Genomic DNA, 27,573 nt, shown 5'->3' on the forward strand with positions numbered 1-27,573 from the left:
ATACGCCAAATGTAGCAGAGAGAAATAATAAGATCAAGACTAAAGATGATCTTTTTTTTTGAGATGGAGTCTCGCTCTGTCATCCAGGCTGAATGGAGTGCAGTGGTGCGATCTCGGCTCACTGCAACCTTCGCCTGCCAGGTTCAGGTGATTCTTCTGCCTCAGCCTCCTGAGTAGCTAGGACTACAGGTGCGCACCACCATGCCTGGCTAATTTTTGTATTTTTTTTTTTTTTTTTTAAGTGGAGACAGGGTTTCACCATATTGGCCAGGCTGGTCTCAAATTCCTGACCTCGTGATCTACCCACCTCGGCCTCCCAAAGTGCTGTGATTACAGGCGTGAGCCACCATGTCTAGCCTAAAGATGATCTTTGGGAGGCAGCAAAGCATAGTGGTTAAGAGGAGCAAAACAGACCTGATTCTGCCTTTTATTGGCCATTAGCCTATCTTTTCATCTCTAAAAAGGGAATAATAATAGTAACTACCACATGCTGATTGTGAGCCTTAAATGAGATAATATATGTAAAACATTTGGCATAGAGCTTTGTACATATTAAGAACTCAGTAAGTATTTTATTACTTTTACTGATGCTAAATTCACTGTGAGGACTCATTTGTAGTACTTAAAAAAATTTGGTTGATTTTATATTGTTTTGCTGAATAGTGTTCCATCAAAGCATGGCTATTCCCTTTCTACCCCTGAAAATAGATGGGGTATTTACATATAAAATGATTTCCAAACATAGTTGTCTTCCAGAGTAGTTCTGTATCTCAGACCAGACCTTCCCCACCAACACACACACACACACACACACACACACACACACACACACTCACATACACATACACACATATATATACACATACATACATATATACACACACACACACGCATATTTTTTTATATATATATATATATATATATATTTTTTTTTCTCGCTCTGTTGCCCAGGCTGGAGTGCAGTGGCACAATCTCGGCTCACTGCAACCTCTGCCTCCTGGGTTCAAGTGATTCTTCTGCCTCAGCCTCCTGAGTAGCTGGGATGACAGGCAACTGCCACCATGTCTGGCTAATTTTTGTATTTTTAGTAGAGATGGAGTTTTCACCACGTTGGCCAGGCTGGTCTTGAATTCCTGACCTCAGGTGATCCGCTCGCCTCAGCCTCCCAAAGTGCTGGGATTTATAGGCATGAGCAACCACGCCCAGCCCAGACCACTATATTAATAGCAGTGTATTAGTTAATTTTTATCAGATCCACTGTTTGTTACTTGGATGTGGGATTAGAATGGCAGGTGTGGGGGTGGATAGAGGTCTTCATTTTGTAGAGAATATGTATTTGTAAATTTGTAGGTAGTTTTTTTTTTTTATTATACTTTAGGTTTTAGGGTACATGTGCACAATGTGCAAGTTTGTTACATATGTATCCATGTGCCATGTTGTTTTGCTGCACCCATTAACTCGTCATTTAGCATTAGGTATATTTCCTAATGCTGTCCCTCCCCCACCCCCAACAGTCCCCGGAGTTTGATGTTCCCCTTCCTGTGTCCATGAGTTCTCATTGTTCAATTCCCACCTATGAGTGAGAACATGCGGTGTTTGGTTTTTTGTCCTTGCGATAGTTTACTGAGAATGATGTTTTCCAGTTTCATCCATGTCCCTACAAAGGACATGAACTCATCATTTTTTGTGGCTGCATAGTATTCCATGGTGTATATGTGCCACATTTTCTTAATCCAGTCTATCGTTGTTGGACATTTGGGTTGGTTCCAAGTCTTTACTATTGTGAATAGTGCCGCAATAAACATATGTGTGCATGTGTCTTTATAGCAGCATGATTTATAGTCCTTTGGGTATATACCCAGTAATGGGATGGCTGGGTCAAATGGTATTTCCAGTTCTAGATCCCTGAGGAATCGCCACACTGACTTCCACGATGGTTGAACTAGTTTACAGTCCCACCAACAGTGTAAAAGTGTTCCTATTTCTCCACATCCTCTCCAGCACCTGTTGTTTCCTGACTTTTCAATGATGGCCATTCTAACTGGTGTGAGATGGTATCTTACTGTGGTTTTGATTTGCATTTCTCTGATGGCCAGTGATGATGAGCATTTTTTCATGTGTTTTTTGGCTGCATAGATGTCTTCTTTTGAGAAGTGTCTGTTCATGTCCTTCGCCCACTTTTTGATGGGGTTGTTTGTTTTTTTCTTGTAAATTTGTTTGAGTTCATTGTAGATTCTGAATATTAGCCCTTTGTCAGATGAGTAGGTTGCAAAAATTTTCTCCCATTCTGTAGGTTGCCTGTTCACTCTGATGGTAGTTTCTTTTGCTGTGCAGAAGCTCTTTAGTTTAATTAGATCCCATTTGTCAACTTTGGCTTTTGTTGCCATTGCTTTTGGTGTTTTAGACATGAAGTCCTTGCCCACGCCTATGTCCTGAATGGTATTGCCTAGGTTTTCTTGTCGGATTTTAATGGTTTTAGGTCTAACATTTAAGTCTTTAATCCATCTTGAATTAATTTTTGTATAAGGTGTAAGGAAGGGATCCAGTTTCAGCTTTCTACATATGGCTAGCCAGTTTTCCCAGCACCATTTATTAAATAGGGAATCCTTTCCCCATTTCTTGTTTTTGTCAGGTTTGTCAAAGATCAGATAGTTGTAGACATGCAGCATCATTTCTGAGGACTCTGTTCTGTTCCATTGATCTATGTCTCTGTTGTGGTACCAGTACCATGCTGTTTTGGTTACTGTAGCCTTGTAGTATAGTTTGAAGTCAGGTAGCGTGATGCCTCCATCTTTGTTCTTTTGGCTTAGGATTGACTTGGCGATGCGGCCTCTTTTTTGGTTCCATATGAACTTTAAAGTAGTTTTTTCCAATTCTGTGAAGAAAGTCATTGGTAGCTTGATGGGGATGGCATTGAATCTATAAATTACTTTGGGCAGTATGGCCATTTTCACGATATTGATTCTTCCAACCCATGAGCATGGAATGTTCTTCCATTTGTATCCTCTTTTATTTCATTGAGCAGTGGTTTGTAGTTCTCCTTGAAGAGGTCCTTCACATCCCTTGTAAGTTGGATTCCTAGGTATTTTATTCTCTTTGAAGCAATTGTGAATGGGAGTTCACTCATGATTTGGCTCTCTATCTGATTGGTGTACAAGGTAGTTTTTAACATATTGTTAGATTATCATACTTTATTTTTATACAATGTATATGTCCTATTAATATAATTAGTAATTTTCTTTTTTAAAAATATATAGTTAGTAATTTTCTAAAGAGTTTACTTAATGCTGTAATGATTTGTGCAAAAGCATTTAATGCTGTAGGTACAGTGTTACTTTCCTTTGAATTTGGACCAGACTGTTCCACATTGTTCCAGAGATTTGAAAACATAAATCCCAAAATTGCATGTAAGATGAATGTTGAATTTGCCTGTTTAAGTGAAGAGATTCTAGCAGTCTTAGGTCTGTTTTTCCTTGGAAATGTATTTTAAGTTGAATATATTGTAGTAGAAACCAGAATAAGTTGTGTTACAACATGGCATCCTTGCCCCTGGATGAAAAACCTAGATTGTTTAGATATTTTTCCAAAAGCTGAAAGAATGATATTCTCAAAGAACATTGCTTTGAAAGTTCAAAAAACAGCATTCTGGCAGCTGCTGTAGGGACTGTTTTTCAAGCAGTTTACATTTAGCAGATAAAAAGCACTCTGTTGTGAAATATCTTCAGAATTTGGGTTTATCTTGACTAGAAACTCTTAAATTTGGTATGTGGGGTTTGCCAATCATGATTTTCCAGTTTTACTACCTAAATGGATTCTCAAAATATGCCTGTAAGCATACTGTTCATTTTTCTCCTTGATCATGTTAGTGAAATGTAGTATTTCTCTCTTCTCATATACATTTTTAGGGGGGGAAATAAATGTTTTCAAATCTCTTTTCAGTTTATTGGTACTCTGCTATTTATGTAATAATATGTGTCACTTGGATTAAGGTTTTAAAATTTTTTTTCATTTTTAAAATGAGAATCCTGTTTCTCTCAAACCTTTCTCTGTAATGTTTTGAAAGGGAATTAAGTGCAGATAAAAAATGAATTCTTTGCTTGAACCCAGGAGGCGGAGGTTGCAGTGAGCCGAGATCATGGCACTGCACTCCAGCCTGGGTGACAGAGTGAGACTGTTTCAAAAAAAAAAAAAAGAAAAAGAATTCTTTGGAAAAATGCTGAAATTCTTCATTTATACATATAAATTTTGCAGTTATACATATTAAGACATGGAATTCTTTCATTACAAAAATTGTAATGGGAAAATTTAAAATGTATGCATTTGTGAGTAATGAATATAAAAGCAATCCTTTTTTTTTTTTTTTTCAAATTGTAAAATTTTGTGGGTTTTTTGTTACATCTGTTTTTTGAGATGGGGTCTCTCTTTATTGCCCAGACTGGAGCCCAGTGGCACAATTCTAGCTCACTCCAGTCTCGAACACTTGGGCTCATGTGATCTTCTCATCTCAGCCTCCAGAGTAACTAGGCCTACAGGTGTGTCCCACCACACCCAGCTAATTTTTTAATATTGATTGATTGATTGAGACAGAGTGTCACTCTGTTGGCCAGGCTGGAGTGCCTCTGGGGTAGCTAGGACTACAGGTGTGTCCCACCATACACAGCTTATTGTTTGATTGCCCAGGCTAGAGTACAGTGCTGTGATCATGGCTCACTGCAGCCTCGACCTCCTAGACTCAGGTGATCCTCCCACCTTAGCCTCCTGGGTAGCTGGGACAATAGGCATGTGCCACCATGCCCAGCTAATTTTTTGATTTTTTTTTTCCTTCCTGAGACAGAGTCTTGGTCTGTCACCCAGGCTGGAGTGCAGTGGCACAGTCTCGGCTCACTGCAACCTCCACCTTCTGTGTTCAAACGATTCTCCTGCCTCAGCCTCCTGAGTATCTGAGATTACAGGAGCGTGCCACCATGCCCAGCTAATTTTTGTATTTTTTTTTTTTTAGTAGAGACGGGGTTTCACCATGTTGGCCAGGCTGTTCTAAAACTCCTGACCTCAAGTGATCTGCCTGCCTTGGCCTCCCAAAGTGCTGGGATTACAGGTGTGAGCCACTGAGCCTGGCCTAGACAGGGGACAATTTGAAGCTGGTAAAATATAACCCACATAATTCAGGGTATTAATTCTACAAATATTTATTGAACACCTACTATATGCCAGCTACTGTTCTACATGCTGGGATATAGCAGTGAACCAAACTGATAAGTCTATTTCCTGGTAGAGTTCAAATTTCAATGGAAAGATGTAGACAACAAATATATAGTACACCAGGTGGTAAGAAGAGTATGAGAATAAAATAGGATACTGAGTGTGAGTAGAGGGTAGTGGTGGGATAGGTGTTTTTTTTAGGAAATGCTTCTTCTATAAAATTACATTTAGGCAAAGATATGAAGGAAGTGAAAGAGCAAGATATGCAATTATCTGGGGAAAGGGTGTTCTATCAAGCGGAGTGGTAAATGCAAAGGTCCCAAGGTAAAGAGTATTTTTGTTGTGTTTGAGAAACAGAAGGGAAACTTCTTTTTTATTTTTTTTATTTTTTTGAGTCAGAGTCTCGCTCTATTGCCTAGGCTGGAGTGCAGTGGCGCAATCTCGGCTCACTGCAACCTCCGCCAGAAGGGAAACTTTTGTACATCCTTCTTGGAACTAAACGAGGAGACTGGTAGGAGATGGAAGAGAGGTAGAGAGGACTTTAGGACAAATTAAATTGGATCTTCAGACCATTTAAAAAATTTTGGCTTCTGCTTTGAGGGAGATAGGAAGCCTACAAAAGGGTTTTGAACAGAGGAGTGACATGATCTGACTCACGCTTTGAAAGGATCACCCTGCTACTGAATTGAGAAGACTGGAAGAGATATGAGGGTTGAAGCAAGGAACCAGTTAGTAGCGTGTTGCATTTTGCAAGTCATGCATCTGACAAAGGTCTAATATCAGCATCTGTAAGGAACTTAAGCAAATCTATGAGAAAAAAAAAGATTAAAAAGTGGGTAAAGGACATGAACAGACACTTCTCAAAAGAAGACATACATGCAGCCAACAATCATGAGAAAAAGCTCAACATCACTGGTCATTCAAGACATGCAAATCAAAATCACAGTGAGATACCATCTCACTTCAGTCAGAATGGCTACTATTAAAAAGTCAAAAAAAAAAAAAGATGCTGGCAAGGTTGCAGAGAAAAAGGAGCGCTTATACACTGTTGGTGGGAGTGTAAATTAGTTAAGCCATTGTGGAAGACTGTGGTCATCCCTCAAAAGACCTAAAAATGGAAATACCATTTGACTCAGCAGTCCCATTACTGGGTATATACCCAAAGGAATATAAATAATAAAGACAGATGCACGCATATCTTCATTGCAGCACTATTCACAATAGCAAAGACATGGGATTAACCTAAATGCCAACCAATGGTAGACTGGATAAAGAAAATGTAGTACATATACATCATGAAATGCCATGGAGTCACAAAAAAAATGAGATCATGTACTTTACAGGATCATGGATGGAGGACCATTATCTTTTACAAACTAATGCAGGAATAGAAAATCAAATACTGTATGTTCTCACATATAAATGGGAGCTAAATGATGACAACACATGGACACATAGAGGGGAACAACACACACTGGGGCTTATTGGAGGGTGGAGGGTGGGAAGAGGGAGAGAATCAGAAATAATAACTAATGGGTACTAGGCTTAATACCTGGGTGATGAAATAAACCCCCATGACACAAGTTTACCTACGTAACAAACCTGCACATGTACCCTTGAACTTAGAATAAAAAATATATTAAAAAAATCAATAAATCGATGGACTTCGAGTTAAGCAGATCACCCTCCATAATGTTGGGGAGGAACTTCATCTACTCAACTGAAGGCATTAATAGAACAAAAGATTGACCTCTCCTCAGTAAGAGGCAAGTCTGCCAGCAGAATGAAAACATTGGGTCTTCCTGGGTCTCCAGCCTGCCGCTGACCCACCCTGCAGATTTTGGGACTGTCCAGCTTCCATGATCATGTGAGCAATTCCTTTAAACAAACCTCTTTCTTAAAAAAAAAAAAAAAGCTATTGCAATAATCCATTCACATATTTATTATCACTTGGATCTGATAGCTGTGAAAGTAATGAGAACTGGTTAGATTCTGCATACATTTTGAAGGTAAAGCTGACAAACTTAGCTGACCAAATGGACATGAGGGGTTTGAGAGAAAAAACAAGGATGGGTAGAGATTTTTGGCCTAAATATTTCTTGTTGGAATTACCATATTTTGAAATGAAACCTGTAGGAAGAATAGATTTGGGGCAGTGGGCAAAGATGAATTGATTTTAAACATATTAAGTGCCTATCTATTACACAGTCCAGTCAGTGTGTCAAGTAAGCATTTAGATACGTGAATCTAAAGTTCCAGAAAGAGGTCTCAGCTAGTCTCTATCTGAAGATAGAAATTTGTGAATCATCAATGTTAGATGAAATTTAAAGCCGTAAGATTGGATCTGGTCATTTGGGAACTGAGTGTAGATAGAAAAAGGAAGAGGTCCAGGTACCTTGCATCACTCCAGTATTTAAAGGTCATGGAGGAAGGAAAGAACCTGCAAAGGAGACTGAGGGTGACTAGCCAGTGAGGAAGAACAATCAAGAGAGGAGTCCCAGAGCTGGGCACAGTGACTCGTGCCTGTCATCCCAGCTACTCAGGAGTCTGAGGTCGGTGGATCGCTTGAGGCCAGGACTTGAAGACTAGCCTGGGCAACCTAGTGAGAACCTGTCTCTAAAACAGTGAAAAAAAATTGGGCATGGTGGCACATGCCTGTATTTCTAGCTACTTGGAATAGCTACTTGGGGTCTGAGGCAGGAGAGAGAGACCTTGACTCAAAAAAAAAAAAAAAAAAGTATCCCATAAGTCAAGTGAAGTAGCGAGGGAGCTCTTTAGCTGTGCCAAATTCTATTGATAGGTCAGGTAAGATGAGAGGACTGAGAATTGATCATTCTTCTTAGCAATGTGGAGGTTGTTGGTGACCTTGACTAGCAGTTTCTATGGAGGGGTGGCAGTGAAAATATAATCAGTATGTTCAAGAGAAAAGAAAAGTAAGGATTGGAGGTCAGGGAGAATAGACAATATAGAGAATTCTAACAATTTTGTTGTGAAGAGGAACAGAGAAATGGGAAGATGGTGGAGGATGTGGAGTCAAGAGGAATTTTCTTTTTTTGTTTTCTTTTTTTTTTTTTTTTGAGACAGAGTCTCGCTCTGTCACCCAGGCTGGAGTGCAGTGGCACCATCTTGGCTCACTGCAACCTCTGCCTCCTGGGTTCAAGCAACTCTCCTGCCTCAGCCTCCTGAGTAGCTGGGATTACAGGCATGCGCCACCACACCTGGCTAATTTCTTATATTTTTGGTAGAGATGGGGTTTCACCATGTTGGCCAAGCTGGTCTTGAGTATCTGACCTCAAGTGAGGTCTGCCCACCTTGGCCTCCCAAGTGTTGGGATTACAGGTGTGAGCCATCGTGCTCGGCTAAGAGGAATTTTCTTCCATGAGAGATATTATAGTATGTTTTTGGTTTCAGGCTTATTGACATTATTCAGAGGAAATGTGAGAAATGGATGATGTGAGAGAGAAAGGAGATAGCTGCCTAAATGAAGAGGTTGAAAGGAGAGATCGTTTATATATTGTGATAGGAAGGCAGGCAGAATCTATAGGAACAGACACAGGTAGGAAGGTAGGTAGATATATGGTGGGCACTTGTGGCAGTTTTCTTCTGTTTGTTACTGCTTCCTATCTGACTACTGCTGTGATCAGATAGGAAGCAAAATTAGTGACAATGAAGAAAGGGGAGATGGGATGAAATAGTTTTTTAGGAGAGTGGTAGAGGGAACGGATTAGGGAAGTGTATTGGCAGCACCAAGGGCTTACTCAAGGTTAGTCGTCAGGAATGTAAAATGAGATCATTGAACGTTATTGTTTTTCTTAGACTAGCTATGATGGTACAGAGACAGAGGATGTATAAAATAGGATTTGGAAGTATGTTAGTGCTGAAATTAGGATATTTTAGTAAATTTACAGAAAACCACCTGTATGAAATATAATCAACATATTAAGAAAAAGCTTGTGTATAGTTTTCTCATTGTAACACAAGATAAAGTTATGTAAAACAGGAAAAAAGACATTTGCGACATGCCAATCATTGTATTAGAAGCTACAGGAACCTTAAAATTCACTCATTTATTCAGCTATTTATTGGGTACTAAAATTTGTGCTATTCATTATTTCAGGTGCTGGGGATACAATGGTGAGCAAGCCAGAAGAGGTTACTATCCTCATGAAGCTTATGTTTTAATTATACAGTTGGCCTTCCCTATCTGTGATTCCTTACCTGCGGATTCAACCAACTGCGGATGAAAAATATTACAAAAAAATTAAAAATAACAATACAATAATAAAAAAATACAAAAATTTAAAATACAGTTTAATAACTATTTATATATCATTTACATTATATTAGGTATTATAAGTAATCCAGAGATGATTTCAAGTATACAGGAGAATGTGTACAGGCTGTATGCAAATACCACACCATTTTATATAAGTGACTTGAGCATACTCAGATTTTGGTATCTGAGGGGGTGGGATGGGAGGTGGGAGGACTTAATCTGTTGAGGAGGGGTATAGCTGACAAATACAGAACAAGAAAAAAAATTAATTGCCCTAATTGTGATCTTATATGGATCATAAATATTCAGGGATGGATCAGGTCAGTGCAAGCTTAAATATAGGTCTGAGAACATAGGTCTAGAATCCATTATCCAAATGTTGGTGCCGTAAGTTTTTTTATTTCTTTTTAAAAAAATTCCCTGCAAGTGTTACACATGTTTTTCTTTTTTCTTATTTTTTCTTCTTTTTTTTTTTTTTTTGGCTTTTAGAAATGTAGATTGGGTGAAGTGGCACTGTGGTGTTTGGGAGTAGTAGATCCCTTACTAACTTAAGCCCATTAATACTTCTGCGTTGTAATTTATCATTATTCATGGAAATTAGGGTAATTAAGACTAAAATGGGTCCATGTCAAGTTTTGTCACTAGGTTTTGAAAAAACTTGGATTTCAGAGTTTTTTGGACTTCAGGATTGTGAGCCCATCATGGAGAAGATAGGACTTTATACTTTTTATTTTCTGTATTAGAGTTTATTTTTTTAATTTACTTTTTGAGATAGGGTCTCAGATAGGGTCTCGCTCTGTTGCCCGGGCTGGAGTCCGGAGGCATGAACATGGCTCACTGCAGCCTCGATTTCCTAGGCTCCAGCCATCTTCTTACCTCATCCTCCCGAGTAGCTGGGACTTTAGGTGTGCACCACCATGCTGGGCTAATTTTTTTTTTAATTTATTATTTTTTTTTAGTTTTAGGGTGCATGTGCACAATGTGCAGGTTTGTTACCTATGTATCCATGTGCCATGTTGGTGTGCTGCACCCATTAACTCGTCATTTAGCATTAGGTATATCATCTAATGCTGTCCCTCCCCACTTCCCCCACCCCACAACAGTCCCCAGAGTGTGATGTTCCCCTTCCTGTGTCCATGTGTTCTCATTGTTCAATTCCCATCTATGAGCGAGAACATGCGGTGTTTGGTTTTTTGTCCTTGCGATAGTTTACTGAGAATGATGGTTTCCAGCTTCATCCATGTCCCTACAAAGGACATGAACTCATCATTTTTTATGGCTGCATAGTATTCCATGGTGTGTATGTGCCACATTTTCTTAATCCAGTCTATCGTTGTTGGACATTTGGGTTGGTTCCAAGTCTTTACTATTGTGAATAGTGCCGCAATAAACATATGTGTGCATGTGTCTTTATAGCAGCATGATTTATAGTCCTTTGGGTATATACCCAGTAATGGGATGGCTGGGTCAGGTGGTATTTCTAGTTCTAGATCCCTGAGGAATCACCACACTGACTTCCACAATGGTTGAACTAGCTTACAGTCCCACCAACAGTGTAAAAGTGTTCCTATTTCTCCACATCCTCTCCAGCACCTGTTGTTTCCTGACTTTTTAATGATGGCCATTCTAACTGGTGTGAGATGGTATCTCATTGTGGTTTTGATTTGCATTTCTCTAATTTTTTATTTTTTGTAGAGAGAGGGTCTTGCTGTGTTTGCTAGACTGGTCTCAAACTCTTAAGCTCAAGTGATCTTCCTGCCTTAGCCTTCCAAAGTGCCAGTAATACAGGCGTGAGCCACCATGCCCAGGCAGGATTTGAACTTTTAAAATTATTATTTGTTTTTAAAAAAACATTTGGGTTATTTTAATTACTTTTTATACACAGCATTTTATTATTTATTTTTTCTCCCTTCCCTAATTATGTATTTATTTTTTTGAGACAGGGTCTTGCTCAGTTGCCCAAGCTAGAGTGTAGTGGTATAATCATGGCTCAGTGTAACCTCAACTTCCTGGGCTCAAGCCATCTTCCCATCTCAGCCTCTTGAGTAGCTGGGATTATAGGCACATGACGCCACACACCTGGCTAATTTTTTATTTTTTTTTGTAGAGATGAGGTCTCACTATGTTGTCCATGCTGGCTTTGAACTCCTGGGCTAAAGCCATCCTCCCACTTTAGTCTCCCAAAGTGCTGGGATTGTAGGTGTGAGCTACTGTGCACAGCTAACTTTGCACTTTTTTTTTTTTTTTTTTTTTTTTTTTTTGAGATGGAGTCTTGCTCTGTTGACCAGGCTGGAGTGCAGTGGCACGATCTCGGCTCACTGCAAGCTCTGCTTCCCAAGTTCACACCATTCTCCTGCCTCAGCCTTCCGAGTAGCTAGGACTACAGGTGACCGCCACCACGCCTGGCTAATTTTTATATATATATTTTTAAAGATGGGGTTTCACCGTGTTAGCTAGGATGGCCTCGATCTCCTGACCTCCTGATCCGCCCACCTCAGCCTCCCAAAGTGCTGGGATTACAGGCATGAGCCACCGCGCCCGGCCTACTTTGTACATTTAAAGGAAGAGTGTGTATGTTTATATGACACATAAGCAGAAATGAACATGATTTGTTAGGGACAGTAAAGAAAACTGAATTGACTAAATGATAGTGGGTGTGTGTTGGGAAGTAAAGATAAACAAGTTTGAATAGTTAGAGGGAGTGAGATTATTAAAAGCCTTGAATACCATTGTGAAATGTTAACACATGAAATGGTAGACAAGAATCATCAGAGTGAAATGATTGGAAGATTAGTTTTCCAGCTGTTTATATGATTGAATGGAGCAATAACAAGCTAAGGAGTTACCCAATCGGCCAATATTTGTTGTGTACTTATAAACACTGCTGCTGTTCCTACTACTACTAAATTATTGGTACCTTTTTTTTTCTTGCTCTGTCACCTGGCCTGGAGTGCAGTGGCATGATCTTGGCTCACTGCATCCTCCACCTGCCAGGTTCAAGTGATTGTGATGCCTCAGCCTCCTGAGTAGTTGGAATTACAGGCACCTGCCACCACACTCAGCTGATTTTTGTACTTTTAGTAGAGACGGGTTTCGACATGTTGACCAGGCTAGTCTCGAACTCGTGACCTCAAGTGATGCACCTGCCTTGGCCCCCCAAAGTGCTGAGATTACAGGCTTGAGACACCACATGCAGCCAGTACCTTTTATTGAGCCCTCGCTATGTGGCGAGGTATTTTACTTACATTCCTTGTAGAAGTCATAAGACAACTATTTATTTTTCACTTGAGACAGGGTCTTGCCCTGTTGCCCAGGTTGGAGTGCAGTGGCTTGATCACAGCTCACTGCAGCCTCGACCTTCAAGGTTCAAGAGATCTCCCACCTCAGTCCCCTGAGAGCTGGGACTACAGGTGTGTGCCACCACACCCTGCTAATTTTTGTACTTTTTTTTTTTTTTTGAGATGGAGTCTCGCTCTGTCGCCCAGGCTGGAGTGCAGTGGCGCAATCTCAGCTCACTGCAAGCTCCACCTCCCGGGTTCACGCCATTCTCCTGCCTCAGCCTCTCCGAGTAGCTGGGACTACAGGCGCCTGCCCGCCACCACGCCCGGCTAATTTTTTTTTTTGTATTTTTTAGTAGAGACGGGGTTTCACCGTGGTCTCGATCTCCTGACCTTGTGATCCGCCCGCCTCGGCCTCCCAAAGTGCTGGGATTACAAGCGTGAGCCACCGCGCCCGGCCGTACTTTTTTAGAGACAGGATTTTGCCATGTTGCCCAGTCTGGTCTCAAACTCCTGGGCTCAAAGAGTCCACCCACCTCAGCGCCTGAAAGTGCTGGGATTATAAGTGTGAGCCACCATGCCTGGACAAGAATCTTACTCTCTTGTTGGAATGAAAAGTCTCAGGGCACATAGTTTAAAATAATCTACTTCATAAATGGAACTTTCTAAGGGATAAGATGTTCTCCGTTTTCCAGATACTAGTTCTAGATCTTGAGTCAGACATATGTTTGACATGAAGACTAGTCTGCCAGTCTTCAAGAATACTGACTTGTTTTGTTTTGGTTTTATTAATATATTCAATAGTCTCTGGCTGGGCACGGTGGCTCACACCCGTAGTCCTAGCACTTTGGGAGGCCAAGGCAGGCAGATCACCTGAGGTCAGGCGTTCAAGACCAGCCTGGCCAACATGGTGAAACCCCGTCTCTACTAAAAATACAAAAATTAGCTGGGTGAGTGTGGTGGCTTGTGCCTGTAATGCCCGATACTTGGGAAGCTGAGGCAGGAGAATCTCTTGAACCCAGGAGACGCAGGTTGCAGTGAACCGAGATCGTGCCACTGCACTCCAGCCTGGGCGATAGAGCGAGACTCCATCTCAAAAAAAAAAAAAATTTTCACTAGTCTCCCTAATGATTATATGGTAATCTGGTTTCCTGAGGATCTTTATATTTAAAATGGGGGTGCCTTGTGGAGATTCTCAGATTAGGTGTATCACCTATTGTAAAATAATAAATTAGCACGCTAGTTTTAAAACATTTTGTGTATTTGGGGAATTGACACATGCCTACTGAGTATTTGCTATTAGGAAAACTTGTAAAAATAAATTGCTGATTTTTAAAGTTCTTATAACAACAGTGATTATTTGTATAAATATTTGCTTAATGTTTGCCCTTCTCACTAGAGTATAAACCTTAAAATTTAGGAACTGGGTTCATTTTGTTGAATAATGTATTTTCAGAGTGTAGCATGATGCCTGGCGTATGATAGGTGTTTGGAAATATTTTTTGAATGGACAAGTGAATGAATTCAGAGTTGAATTGTATCCTAGCAATAAAGATAATATCTGCATAAGTTCCTGCATCAGAGAGCCCTAACCTCAAAAAGCCTGATAATCTCTTCTAAAAGTTTAGAATACTGAAACCAGCCTGAGATAATTTAAAAAGAATTTTTATAGGTACATAGCATGTTTAAATATTTATGGGGTGAATGAGATATGTTGATGCAGGCATACAATGTGTAATAATCCCATCATAGTCAATGGAGTATCAAAAAAGATGAAATTATTTTTATTTTAGGCAATGTTTGCTTGACTGTAAGTTTCAGAAGCTTCTTGGTGATTCTTAAATTTGCATTTGCACCATACCACTATGGCTTGTTTATGATATCTGTAGAATGATAAACTTATTCTGAATTTTAAATGTATTTATAACTAAATGGATTTAAATCTATTTTGAATTAACGTTTTGATCTCACTGATTTTTTTTGGGTAGTTGTTGACTTCCTTGTTGTCTTCCCTTATACCCATTACTTATGTTAATCAATAGTTGCCTCTTTTCTGATAAATTTTTGTTATGATCTGTTCTGCAGAGAAAGATGCTGGTTTCAAGTTTTGGAGATCCCTGTTTTTTATGGAACACAGTTCTGTAAAATTTTCATAAGATTCCTTGGCAATAACATACGCTTGTGATGGACCCTAGAAATACTGCTATGTTAGGATTGGGTTCTGATTCCGAAGGTTTTTCAAGAAAGAGTCCTTCTGCCATCAGTACTGGCACATTGGTCAGTAAGAGAGAAGTAGAGCTAGAAAAAAACACAAAGGAGGAAGAGGACCTTCGCAAACGGAATCGAGAAAGAAACATCGAAGCTGGGAAGGATGATGGTTTGACTGATGCACAGCAACAGTTTTCAGTGAAAGAAACAAACTTTTCAGAGGGAAATTTAAAATTGAAAATTGGCCTCCAGGCTAAGAGAACTAAAAAACCTCCAAAGAACTTGGAGAACTATGTATGTCGACCTGCCATAAAAACAACTATTAAGCACCCAAGGAAAGCACTTAAAAGTGGAAAGATGACAGAAGAAAAGAATGAACACTGTCCTTCAAAACGAGTAAGTAGAATTCCTAACAATATGTGGTTATTGACAATATTTTCATTTCCCTATTAATTTTTATCCTATGTATGTATTTCCGGGAGTTTGATTGTCATCTTTCTATGTTATTTCCAGATAGTTTGTTTTTGTGAGCCTTAAAGTAAGCCCCGAGGCTTGTCAAAGATGTAAGTTAATAGCATAACCATGTATGTATTTGTACTTGTAAAATTATTTTAAAAATTTATTTATTTTTTTGAGATTAAGTTTTGCTTTTGTCGTCCAGGCTGGAGTGCAATGGCGTGATCTCGGCTCATGGCAACCTCTGCCTTCTGGGTTCAAGCAGTTCTCCTGCCTCAGTCTCCCGAGTACTTGGGATTACAGGCGCCCACCATCACACCTAGCTAATTTTGTGTTTTTAGTAGAAACGGGGTTTCACCATGTTGGCCAGGCTGGTCTCAAATTCCTGACCTCAGGTGATCTATCCACCTCGGCCTCCCAGAGTGCTGGGATTACAGGTGTGAGCCACCACGCCTGACCTATTTATGCAATTTTTAAAGGCAAAACTCCAAAATGCTGGGATTACAGGTGTAAGCCACTGTGTCTGACCGAAAAAAGATAAACCTTTATTGAGATATGATTCACATACCATACAGTTCACCCATTTAAATTCAGTGATTTTTAGGGTATTTCATTATTAGCTTTAAAAATTTATGTAAAATCATTTCTTTCTTTCTTTTTTTTTTTTTTTTTTTTTTTTTTTTGAGACAGAGTCTGGCTCTGTGGCCCAGGCTGGAGTGCAGTGGCGCGATCTTGGCTCACTGCAAGACTGCAAGCTCCGCCTCCCGAGGTTCACATCATTCTGGCAGCGCTTGAGTAGCTGGGACTACAGCAGACGCCTGCCACAACGCCCGGCTAATTTTTTTGTATTTTTAGTAGAGATGGGGTTTCACTGTGTTAGCCAGGATGGTCTCAATCTCCTGACCTCGTGATCCGCCCGCCTCGGCCTCCCAAAGTGCTAGGGTTACAGGTGTGAGCCACCGCGCCTAGCATTTTTTTTTTTTTTTAGACGGAGTCTCACTCTGTCACCCAGACTGGAGTGCAGTGGTGTGATCTCGGCTCACCGCAACCTCCGCCTCCCGGGTTCAAGCGGTTCTCCTGCCTCAGCCTCCTGAGTAGCTGGGATTAGAGGCGCCCACCACCACACCCAGCTAATTTTTGTATTTTTAGTAGAGATGAGGTTTCACCATGTTGGCCAGGCTGGTCTCAAACTCCTGACCTCAGGTGATCCACCCACCTCAGCCTACCAAAGTACTGGGATTACAGGTGTGAGCCACTGCGTCCAGCCAAAATAATTTATTTCTAAACCTTTTTCATTTCCCAAATTAAAACTCCATAACCATTAAATAATATCTTCCATTTCTTCTGTCTCCAGCGACTGGTAATATCTAATGTACTTGCCGGGCGTGGTAGCTCACGCCTGTAATCCCAGCACTTTGGCATGCTGAGGCAGGTGGATCACCTGAGGTCAGGAGTTTGAGAGCAGCCTGGCCAACATGATGAAACCCCGTCTCTACTAAAAATACAAAAAATTAACTGGCCATGATGGCAGGTGCCTGTAATCCCAGCCCTTGGGAGGCTGAGGCAGGAGAATCGCTTGAATCCAGGAGGCAGAGGTTGCAGTGAGCTCAGGTTGTGTCACTGCACTCCAGCCTGGGCAACAAAAGCGAAACTCCATCTCACCCCCCAAAAAATTCTAATGTACTTTTAGCAACTGTAAAGTTGCCTATTCTAGCTAACTCATATAGGTGTAATCATACAATATTTGTTATTGTATGATTGTATGATATTTGTCTGGCTTATTTCATTTACCAGAATGTCCTCAAGGTGCAACCATGTTGTAGCATGTGCCAAAACTTCATTCCTTTTCATGGCTGAATAATCCATTGTGTGGATATACCACTTTGTTTTTATTTATTTATTTATTTTTTGAGATGGAGTTTCGCTCTTGTTGCCCAGGCTGGAGTGCAATGGCGCGATCTCGGCTCATGGCAATCTCCGCCTCCAGGGTTCAAGCAATTCTCCTGCCTCAGCCTCTTGAGTAGCTGGGATTACAGGCGTGTGCCACCATTCCCGGCTAATTTTTGTATTTTTTAGTAGAGGTGGGGTTTCTCCATGTTGCTCAGGCTGGTCTCAAACTCCTGTCCTCAGGTGATCCGCCCACCTCTGCTTTCCAAAGTGCTGGGATGACAGGCGTGAGCCACCACACCCGGCCACCATTTTATTTTTTATCCATTCATCTCTTGATGGAATCTTGGTTCACATCCACTATTTGGCTATTATGAATAATGCTACAGTGAATGTTGCCATACAGTTATCTGTTCAAGTTCCTGCTTTGAATTTTTGGATATTTACTTGGGAATAGAATTGCTGGTCATATGGTAATTATTTATTTAGCTCTTTCAGGAACTGTACACTTTTACAGTGGCTATACTGTTTCATATCCCATCAGCAATGCATGAGTTTTTGATTTCTGTGAGTCTTCATGAGGTTTTCTTAATTTTTATTCCCTCCTTCTCTCCCTCCCTCCCTCCATTCCTTCCTCTCCCTTCCTGTCTCCCCTCTACCTCTCCCGCTCCCTCTCTCTGCCTCTCCCCCCTCTTCCCTCCCCTTCCTTTCCTTTTCTTCCTTCCCTTCTCTCTCTTTCCTTCCTCCCACTGGCCCCCCCCCCACCCCCGTTCTCAAGCTGTAGCACATTGTGGTTTTTGATTTGCATTTTCTTAATGACTAATGATGTTGAACAATTTTTCATGTGCTTATTGGCCATTTGTGTATCTTCTTTGAAGAAATGTTTGTTCAAATTATTTGACTACTTTTGAATTGTGTTTTGTTGTTGAATTGTCCAGGTTCTTTATATAATCTGTATATAGGATTTTAAAAATATTTTCTCTCATTCTGTGGATAGTCTTTTCATTTCCTTTTGTGTCCTCTGATGCAAAAAAAAGTTTTCAATTTTGATGAAAACCGGGTCCAATTTATTTTTTCCTTTATCGCCTGTATTTTTAGTGTCATATCCTAGAAATCACTGCCAAATCCAATGTTGTGAAAGTCTTCCCCCTATGTTTTCCTAAGGGTTTTATTGTTTTAGCTCTTACGTTTAGATCTGTGATCCATTTTGAGTTTAAGTTTTGTATATGGTTTAAAGTAAGGGTCTGGCTTTGTTCCTTTACATGATACTCAGTTTTCTCAGCATCATTTCTTGAAGAGAGAGTATCTTTTCTTCATTGAATGGTTTTGGCACCTTTGTTAAAGAAATTATTGGCCATATATGTGAGAGTTTATTTTAGGACTCTTCCTTTCCATTCCATTGGTCCATATGTCTGTCTTTCTGCAAGTACCACACTGTTTTCATTACTGTAGCTTTGTAGTAAGTTCTTTGTTTGTTTGTTTGTTTGTTTGTTTTAGATGGAGTCTTACTCTGTCACCCAGGCTGGAGTACAGTGGCATGATCTCGGCTTGAGACCGCAGCCTCTGCCTCCTGGGTTCAAGTGATTCTCCTGCCTCCTGCCTCAGCCTCCCAAGTAGCTGAGATTACAGGTGCCCGCTACCACGCCCAGCTAATTTTTGTACTTTTAGTAGAGACAGGGTTTCACCATGTTGGCCAGGCTGGTCTCAAACTCCTGAGCTCAAATGATCTGCCTGCCTCGGCCTCCCATAATGCTGGGATTACAGGTGTGAACCACTATGCCCTTCCTGTTTGTTTTTAAAGAGAGAGGGTCTTGCTCTGTCATCCAGGCTAGGCTACTCACTGCAGCCTCAAACTCCTGGGCTCAAGTGATCCTCCTGCCTTGGTCTCCCAAAGTGATGGGATTATAAGCATGAGCCATCATGGCTGGCCTGTAGTAAGTTGAAGTCAGAAAGTGTGAGTCTTCCAACTTTGTTCTTTTTCAAAATTGTTTTGGCTATTTGGGGTTCCTTGAGATTCCATATGGATTTTAGGATGGGGTTTTCTGTTTCTTTAAACAATAATGTTGGGATTTTGATAGAAATTACATTGAATCTGCAGATCACTTTAGGTAGTGTTGTCATCTTAATATGAAGTCTTGAAATCCAGGAATGTGGGATGTCTTTTCTCTATTTAAGATTTCCTTAATTTCTTTCAGCAATATTTTATAAAATTTGTGGTGTTCAAGCCTTTCACCTCCTTAAATTTATTCCTGTGTATTTTATTTTTTGTTGCTATTGCAACCAGAATTGTTTTAAATTTACTTTTCAGATTGCTTATTGTAAATATATAGAAATACAACTAATTTTTTTAATTATTATTTTTAATTTTTTTTTAGAGACAGGGTCTTGCTCTGCTGCCCATGCTGGAGGGGCAGTGGCATAGCTCATTGTAGCCCCAAACTCCTGGACTCAAGCAATCTTCCTGCCTTAGCCTCCTTTTATTTATTTTAATAAAAAATTATTTTTGTAGAGATGGAGTCTTGCTATTTTGCCCAAGCTGGTCTTAAACTTCTGACCTCAATGATCCTCCTTCCTTGGCCTCCCAAAGTGATGGGATTACACGTGTGAGCCACTGTGTTGGCCACAACTGATTTTGGCATGTAGGTTTTGTATCCTGCAACTTTGCTGAATTCATTTATTAGCTTGAACAATTTGTTGATGTCTTAGGGTTTTCTACATAATAAAACTGTGTCGTCTGCCAACAGAGATAATTCAGTATTTTAATATATGCCTCAGGTATTTCTTACATTCCAGCAGATTTGGGAAACGCTAGGTTTACTTACTGTGAAATGAGAGTGAGTTATTTTCTGTTCAGTGAGTTAGCTACTGAAAGTAGTGTTTGTCTACTGAAATATTATATATAATTTTTTTCATATTTTTAAAATTATAAACTCCCAATGGCCATTACTGAATAGGTTACATACAGTGTTTTGAATGTGGTCAAGCAACCTCTTTAGTGGTCCTTACCGGTAGGGCTTAAACAACTAGTAAACTGAAAGTAGTAGTTGCTGGTACTATAGCAGGAAGACAATAAAAGAAGAGGAAAACAGAACGATAGAAGGCAGTGTAAGAAACAAGAGGAAAGGATGATGATAAACTGCCATCAGGCTACCTCAAAGGATAAAGTTTTCTGTCCATAATCCATGCTAGTATAGTATGTAGGCTAATGTCCGAGTTATATTGATATATATGTATATATAGGTTGGTGCAAAAATAATTGCAGTTTTGGACCATGAATTTTTTTTTTTTTTTTTTTGGCAGAGTCTCCTTTTGTTGCCCAGGCTGGAGTGGAGTGCAGTGGCTTGATATCAGCTCACTGCAGCCTCCGCCTCCTGGGTTAAGGCAATTCTCCTGCCTCAGCCTCCTGAGTAGCTGGGATTACAGGTGCTTGCCACCATACCTGGCTAATTTTTGTATTTTTAGTAGAGATGAGGTTTCACCATGTTGGCCAGGATGGTCTCGAACTCCTGACCTCAGGTGATTTGCCTGCCTCAGCCTTCCAAAGTGCTGGGATTATAGGAGTGAGTCCTTGTGTCCGGCCATTGACCATGAATTTTAAATCATTATAACTAGGCTCAAACACATCTTTATTAATCAAAATAGGAACCATTACAATAAAAATTTGTGCCAAAAAGAAATCAGTTTGTTTAATTCTGTAGCATAAAAATCTATGTTTCTGGATTCGACAAACTCTTGGGAAGGATTTTATGCATCCTGCTGGTTGTGGAAGCAGTTGCCCTGCAAAAAGTTGTTGAGATGCTTGAAGAAGTGGTAGTTGGTTGACGAGAGGTCAGTTGAATATGGCAGATGAGGCAAAACTTAGTAGTTCAATTCGTCCAACTTTTGAAGCATTGATTGTGTGATGTGTAGTCAGGCATTGTCCTGGAGAAGAATTGGGCTCTTTTTGTTGATCAATGCTGGCGGCAGGCATTGCAGTTTTTGGTACATCTCATCAATTTGCTGAGCATACGTCTCAGATGTAATGGTTTCGCTGGCATTCGGAAAGGTATAGTGGATCAGACCGGCAGCAGACCACCAAACGGTGACCATGACCTTTTTTGGTGCAAGTTTGGCTTTGAAAAGTGCTTTGGAGCTTCTTCTGGGTCCAACCACTGATCTGATTGTTGCCGGTTGTCATATAAAATCCACTTTTTGTCACACATCACAGTCTGAGAAATTTTTCCTTGTGGTGTGTAAAATGCCAAATGACTGTAGAATGGTTGAAGTTGAGTTCCTCGGCAACTTCTCATGTAGTTACAAGAGGATCAGTTTCGATGATTGCTCTCAGTCGTTGTGAACTTCTGACAGCCAGCCACTGTGCTTCTTATCTTCAAGGCTCTTATGTCCTTTGCAAAACTTCCTGAACCACCGCTGTACTGTACATTCATTAGCAGTTCCTGGGCCAAATGCGTTGTTGATGTTGCAAATTGTCTCCGCTGCTTTATGACCCATTTTAAACCCAAATAAGAAAATCGCTTGAATTTGCTTTTAGTCTAACATTTCCATATTCTAAAATATAAAATAAACAGCAAGTAATAAGTCATTGGCAAAAAAACATAAAGTGAGAAATGCGCATTAAAATGATATATAACATAACCACATTTAAGAACGTATTCCAATATCAAGTGGTAAATTTCAACAGTGCAAAAACTGTAGTTACTTTTACACCAGTATTACCTGTTGTATTTATAATTTATAACAATTATATAGTTTTAAAAAATAAATGTGTGTATATGTATGTATATGCATATATATAAACTGTGGTAGGCTGCATATAACCTGAACTTTTCCATTTTAACCATTTGTAAGTGTATAATTTTGTGGCATTAGGTAGATGCACTTTTTGTGCAACCATCCCTACCCATCAGCTCTGGAACTTTTTTTGACATTTTCCAGCTGACACTCTGTTAACTCTTCATTCTCCCTCCTGCAGCCCCTAGTGAAACCACTATTCTACTTTCTGTCTCTGAATTTGACTACTGTAATTACCACATATAAGTAGAATCATACAATATTTGTCCTTAGGTAACTGCCTTATTTCCCTTAGCATAATATTCTCAAGGTTGTCCATCTTGGAGTATGTCAGAGTTGCTTTCGTTTTTAAGGCTGAATAATATTCCAGTGTACGTATATACCAAATTTTGTTCATTCTATGGATATGTCAGATTCAGAAGCTGTTTGTGAATTTTTAGGTTAATATGATTGTCAACTATTAATTTCTAGATTTGTTTAGCTGTTACTTTTCTGGGTAGTATTTTACTAGATAAGTTAATCTAGTCCATCTATGGATGGACACTGGTATTGCTTCCAGCTTTTAACAGTTGTGACTAATGCTGAACATGTGTGTAGAAATATCTGAGTCCCTGCTTTCACGTCTTTTGGGTATATATGTTCAAGTGGAATTTTTGGTCGTATTACAGATTTTTTTGGTAAGAGATTGGGTGTCGCTCCGTCACCTCTTTTTTTTTTTTTTTTTTTGATACAGGATCTCACTCCTGTTGCGCTGGCTGGAGTGCAGTGGCATAATCACAGCTCACTGCAGCCTTGACCTCCTGGGCTCAGATGATCCTGCCATCTCAGCCTCTTGAGTAGCCTGGCTACAGGCATGCACAACCACTCCTGGCTCATTTTTTGTATTTTTAGTAGAGATGGGGGTTTCACCGTGTTGCCCAGGCTGATCTTGAACTCCTGGACTAAAGCAGTCTGTCTGTCTCAGCCTCCCAAAGTGCTGGGATTACAGATGTGAGCCACTGTGCCTGGCTGGGACATTATAATTCTACGTTTAATTTTTTGAAAGAATTACCATACTGTTTTCCACAGGGGCTGTACAATTTTACATTCCCACCAGGAACTCACAAGTATTCTGGTTCTTCCACATCCTCGGTAACAGTTATTCTGTGTTTTTAAAAAATTATAGCCATCCTAATGTGTAGGAATTACTCATTATATTTATAATTTATAATTCTGTATCTATAGTTTTGTTTGTTTGAGACAGCATCTTGCTATTGCCTAGGTTAGAGTGCAGTGATGTGATTAGGCTCGCTGTAGCCTTGACCTTGACCTCCTGGGCTCAAGCAATCCTACCGCCTCAGCCTCCCAAGAAGCCGCGGCTACAGGTGTGTGCCACCACACTTCTAATATTTTTATATTTTGTAGAAATGTTGCTCCTTATGTTGCCCAGGCTGGTCTTGAAGTCCTGGGCTCAGATGATCCTCCCATCTCAGCCTCCCAAAGTGCTGGGATTACAAGGTGTCAGCCACCATGCCAGTGAGCCACTGTGCCCAGCTCGATATGTGTTTTTTTTGTTTTTGTTTTTTTTTTTTTTTTTTAAACATAAGACTAATCGCGGCACTTTGGGAGGCTGAGGCGGGTGGATCACTTGAGGTCAGGAATTCGAGACCAGCCTGACCAACATGGTGAAACCCCATCTCTACTAAAAATACAAAAATTAGCTGGGTGTGGTGGTGAGCGCCTATACCCCCAGCAGCTCAGTTGGCTGAAGCAAGAGAAACTCTTGAACCCAGGAAGTGGAGGTTGCAGTGAGCCGAGATCACACTACTGCACTCCAGCCTGAGTGACAGAGTGAGGCTCCGTCTCAAAAAAAAAAAAAAGAGTCTAAGATCCTTTGCCTTTCTTTTTTTTTTTTTTAAAGACAGAGTCTCTCTCTATCACCCAGGCTTGTGTGCAGTGGCGTGATCTTGGCTCACTGCAACCTCTGCTGCCCAGGTTCAAGCGATTCTCCTGCCTCAGCCTCCCGAGTAGCTGGGATTACAGGTGCATGCCACCATGCCCTGTGCTGGGATTACAGGCGTGAGCCACCGCACCTGGCCGATCTTTTGCCTTTCTACTTTATCTTCAGTGCTCCAAAAGAAGCAGCCCTGAAGGGGAACTCCTATTGAGATTGTGATAAAGGATAGTATTTTCTCCTTTACTGACAATAGGGAAATAAGAGAATAAGCTGAGATGGGAGGATCACCTGAGCCCAGGATTTCAAGACCAGCCTGGGCAACATAAGGAGCAACATTTCTACAAAATATAAAAATATTAGAAGTGTGGTGGCACACACCTGTAGCCACGGCTTCTTGGGAGGCTGAGGCGGTAGGATTGCTTGAGCCCAGGAGGTCAAGGTCAAGGCTACAGTGAGCCTAATCACATCACTGCACTCTAACCTAGGCAATAGCAAGATGCTGTCTCAAACAAAACTATAGATACAGAATTATAAATTATAATGAGTAATTCCTACACATTAGGATGGCTATAATTTTTTAAAAACACAGAGTAACTGTTACCAAGGATGTGGAAGACCCAGAATACTTGTGAGTTCCTGGTGGGAATGTAAAATTGTACAGCCCCTGTGGAAAACAGTATGGTAATTCTTTCAAAAAATTAAACATAGAATTATAATGTCCCAGCCAGGCACGGTGGCTCACATCTGTAATCCCAGCACTTTGGGAGGCCGAGACGGACAGATTGCTTTAGTCCAGGAGAATAAGAAACAATCTTGGCTGGGCACAGTGGCTCACACCTGTAATCTCAGCACTTTGGGAGGCCCAGGCGGGTGGATCACCTGAGGTCGGGAGTGCGAGACTAGCCTGACCAACATGGAGAAACCCTGTCTCTACTAAAAATACAAAAAGTTAGCTGGACGTGGTAGTGCATGCCTGTAATCCGAGCTACTTGGGAGGCTGAGACAGGAGAATCGCTTGAACCCAGGAGGAAGAGGTTGCGGTGAGCTGAGATCACACCATTGCACTCCAGCCTGGGCAACAAGAGCGAAACTCCATCTCAAAAAGAAAAAAAAAAACAATCTTGCTGGGCATGGTGGCTCACCCTTGTAATCCCAGCAGTTTGGGAGGCCAAGGTGTGTGGATCACAAGGTCAAGAGATCGAGACTATCCTGGCCAACATGGTGAAACCCTGTCTCTACTAAAAATACAGAAATTAGCTGGGTGTGGTGGCTCACGCCTGTAGTCCCAGTGACTCGGGAGGCTGAGGCAGGAGAATCACTTCAGCCTGGGAGGCAGAGGTTGCAGTGAGCCGAGATTGGGCCACTGCACTCCACCCCGTCTCAGAAACAAACAAACAAACAAGAAAGAAACAATCTTGGTTTGTTCATGAAAGAATCTTGATTTGTTTGTGTCCTACTCTTAATTTTAATACCTTGTTAAGGAATAATTGACAGTGGATTGAAGTTTGGAAAGTCTCCAGAGAGGGAATAAAACCTCAGAATCTCCTGAGAGAATCTAGAAAAACATTGTTAAGTATATCAAACTGCAATAATCCCTGTGGGAATTCTGTAGTTTCAGTGTAGTGAAGATGGCTAATGAATTAGACTCAAAAAGAGAATGCCACATTTAGATTACTCTTCTAATGTTTCTTTGCATAAACTTTGGTTCCAGTGAGTTCATAACTGTGGTGGTGTTTTGCAAACAAAGGGAAGCCTGAAGATATTTTCAGTATATTCAAGTGTTCTTTATTTTCTTTAAGAAAAGGTTATTCTGCTTGATGATTTATGTATCACATATCATGGATGGTTAATGCATAGTATGTTATGTCATATTTCATACTTTCATTACTTGGAAATTTTTAATTTATTTTAAAATGTCAGACTCTTATATTTGAGGTTCAAAAGTTGAGAATTTTTAGGTTAATAAAATGATTGTCAACTGTCAGTTTCTAGATTTGTTCAGGTGTCATTTTTCTGGGTAATATTTTGCTATATAAAAGTTAATCAGTTTACTTGAAGTGAAAATTTTTGTTCTGTATATGTTTACTGTGGCTTCCATCAACCTGTTTTAGTTAAAAAATAAGACTTAACTTTAGCTGGATAGTCTGGGTGACAGAGCGAGATCCTGTCTCAAAAAAAAAAAAAACAACGTGTTTTCAGGTTCATCTTCGCTTGGGGAATCATATCACATTAAGAATAAATTGTTGGGAATCAAAGTTGGTACAAAGAAACTTCCAGAAGAGTAACTCCAACATTGCTATGTTTGATATCTTCCAGAAACATATTTGCACTTACAAACCAGTATGTGTCCCCTACATACATGTTCTTTCCCCATTTTAAAATGTAAATAGTAGCACACTGTACATACTGCTCTGTATCTTTTTTCTATTAAATAGTATATTCTAAAGATTTTTCCATAACAAGACTATGAGAACTTCCTTAGCCCTTGGAAATGTGGCTTGTATAATTTTTTTTTTTTTTTTTTTTGAGACAGCCTTACTCTGTCGTCCAGGTTTGAGTGCAGGGGTGTGATCTCGGCTCATTGCAACCTCCGCCTCCCGGGTTCAAGCGATTGTCTTGCCTCAGCCTCTTGAGTAGCTGGGATTACAGGTGTGCACCACCACGCCTGGGTAATTTTTGTATTTTTAGTAGAGACTGGGTTTCTTCAAATTGGTCAGGCTGGTCTCGAACTCCTGACCTTGTGATCTGCCTGCCTCAGCCTCTTAAAGTGCTGGGATTATAGGCACGAGCCGCTGCGCCCAGCCTATAATTTTCTTTTTCCAGTTTGTTGTTTGTCTTTTGACTTTGGTTATGTTATTTTGCCATGCAGAAATATTTAGCTTTTTACCTGATGTAATTTATGAATCTTTTTAAGGCTTCTGGATTTTTGACGTATCATTAGAAAGATCTTCTTCCTTCGAAGTTTGTAAAAGATTTCCTTATGTTGTTTTGCAGATCTTTGTAGTGTTTTATTTATTGTTTTATTTATTTTTTTGAGACAGAGTCTCACTCTTTTGCCGAGGCCGGAGTGCAGTGGCACTATCTCGGTTCACTGCAAACTCCGCCTCCTGGGTTCATGCCATTCTCCTGCCTCAGCCTCCCGAGTAGCTGGGACTACAGGCGCCCGCCACCACGCCCGGCTAATTTTTTGTATTTTTAGTAGACACGGGGTTTCACCATGTTAGCCAGGATGGTCTCGATCTCCTGACCTCGTGATCCGCCCGCCTCAGCCTCCCAAAGTGCTGGGATTACAGGCGTGAGCCACCACGCCCGGCCTGTAGTGTTTTATTTTTTAACATATAAATCCTTGATCTATTTGGAGTTTGTTATGGTTTATGAGTTATGGTTCCAAATTTATCTCTTTCCAAATGGCTACATTGGTTGTCCCAACACTTACTATTATTACTATCATTTGAGACGGAGTCTCACTCTGTCGCCCAGGCTGGAGTGCAGTGGTGCAATCTCGGCTCACTGCAACCTATGCCTCCTGGGTTCAAGCAGTT

General features: G+C 40.5%; 1 protein-coding gene across 6 annotated transcripts in view; it reads left to right on the forward strand.

Annotated features, from left to right (window-relative positions):
• Positions 1 to 27,573, forward strand: part of ASH1L (ASH1 like histone lysine methyltransferase) — a 332,744-nt gene that overhangs the window by 127,509 nt on the left and 177,662 nt on the right. For all 6 annotated transcript variants that reach the window (XM_032154245.2, XM_032154247.2, XM_032154243.2 and 3 more), the window contains one exon: positions 14,839 to 15,357. In XM_032154245.2, the coding sequence (XP_032010136.1) occupies positions 14,938 to 15,357 (420 nt within the window). In that variant the 5' untranslated portion in view covers positions 14,839 to 14,937. The remainder of the gene's footprint in view (positions 1 to 14,838; positions 15,358 to 27,573) is intronic.

Source organism: Hylobates moloch, unplaced genomic scaffold (genome assembly GCF_009828535.3).
Source record: "Hylobates moloch isolate HMO894 unplaced genomic scaffold, HMol_V3 SCAFFOLD_5, whole genome shotgun sequence".
Lineage (NCBI taxonomy): Eukaryota > Metazoa > Chordata > Mammalia > Primates > Hylobatidae > Hylobates > Hylobates moloch.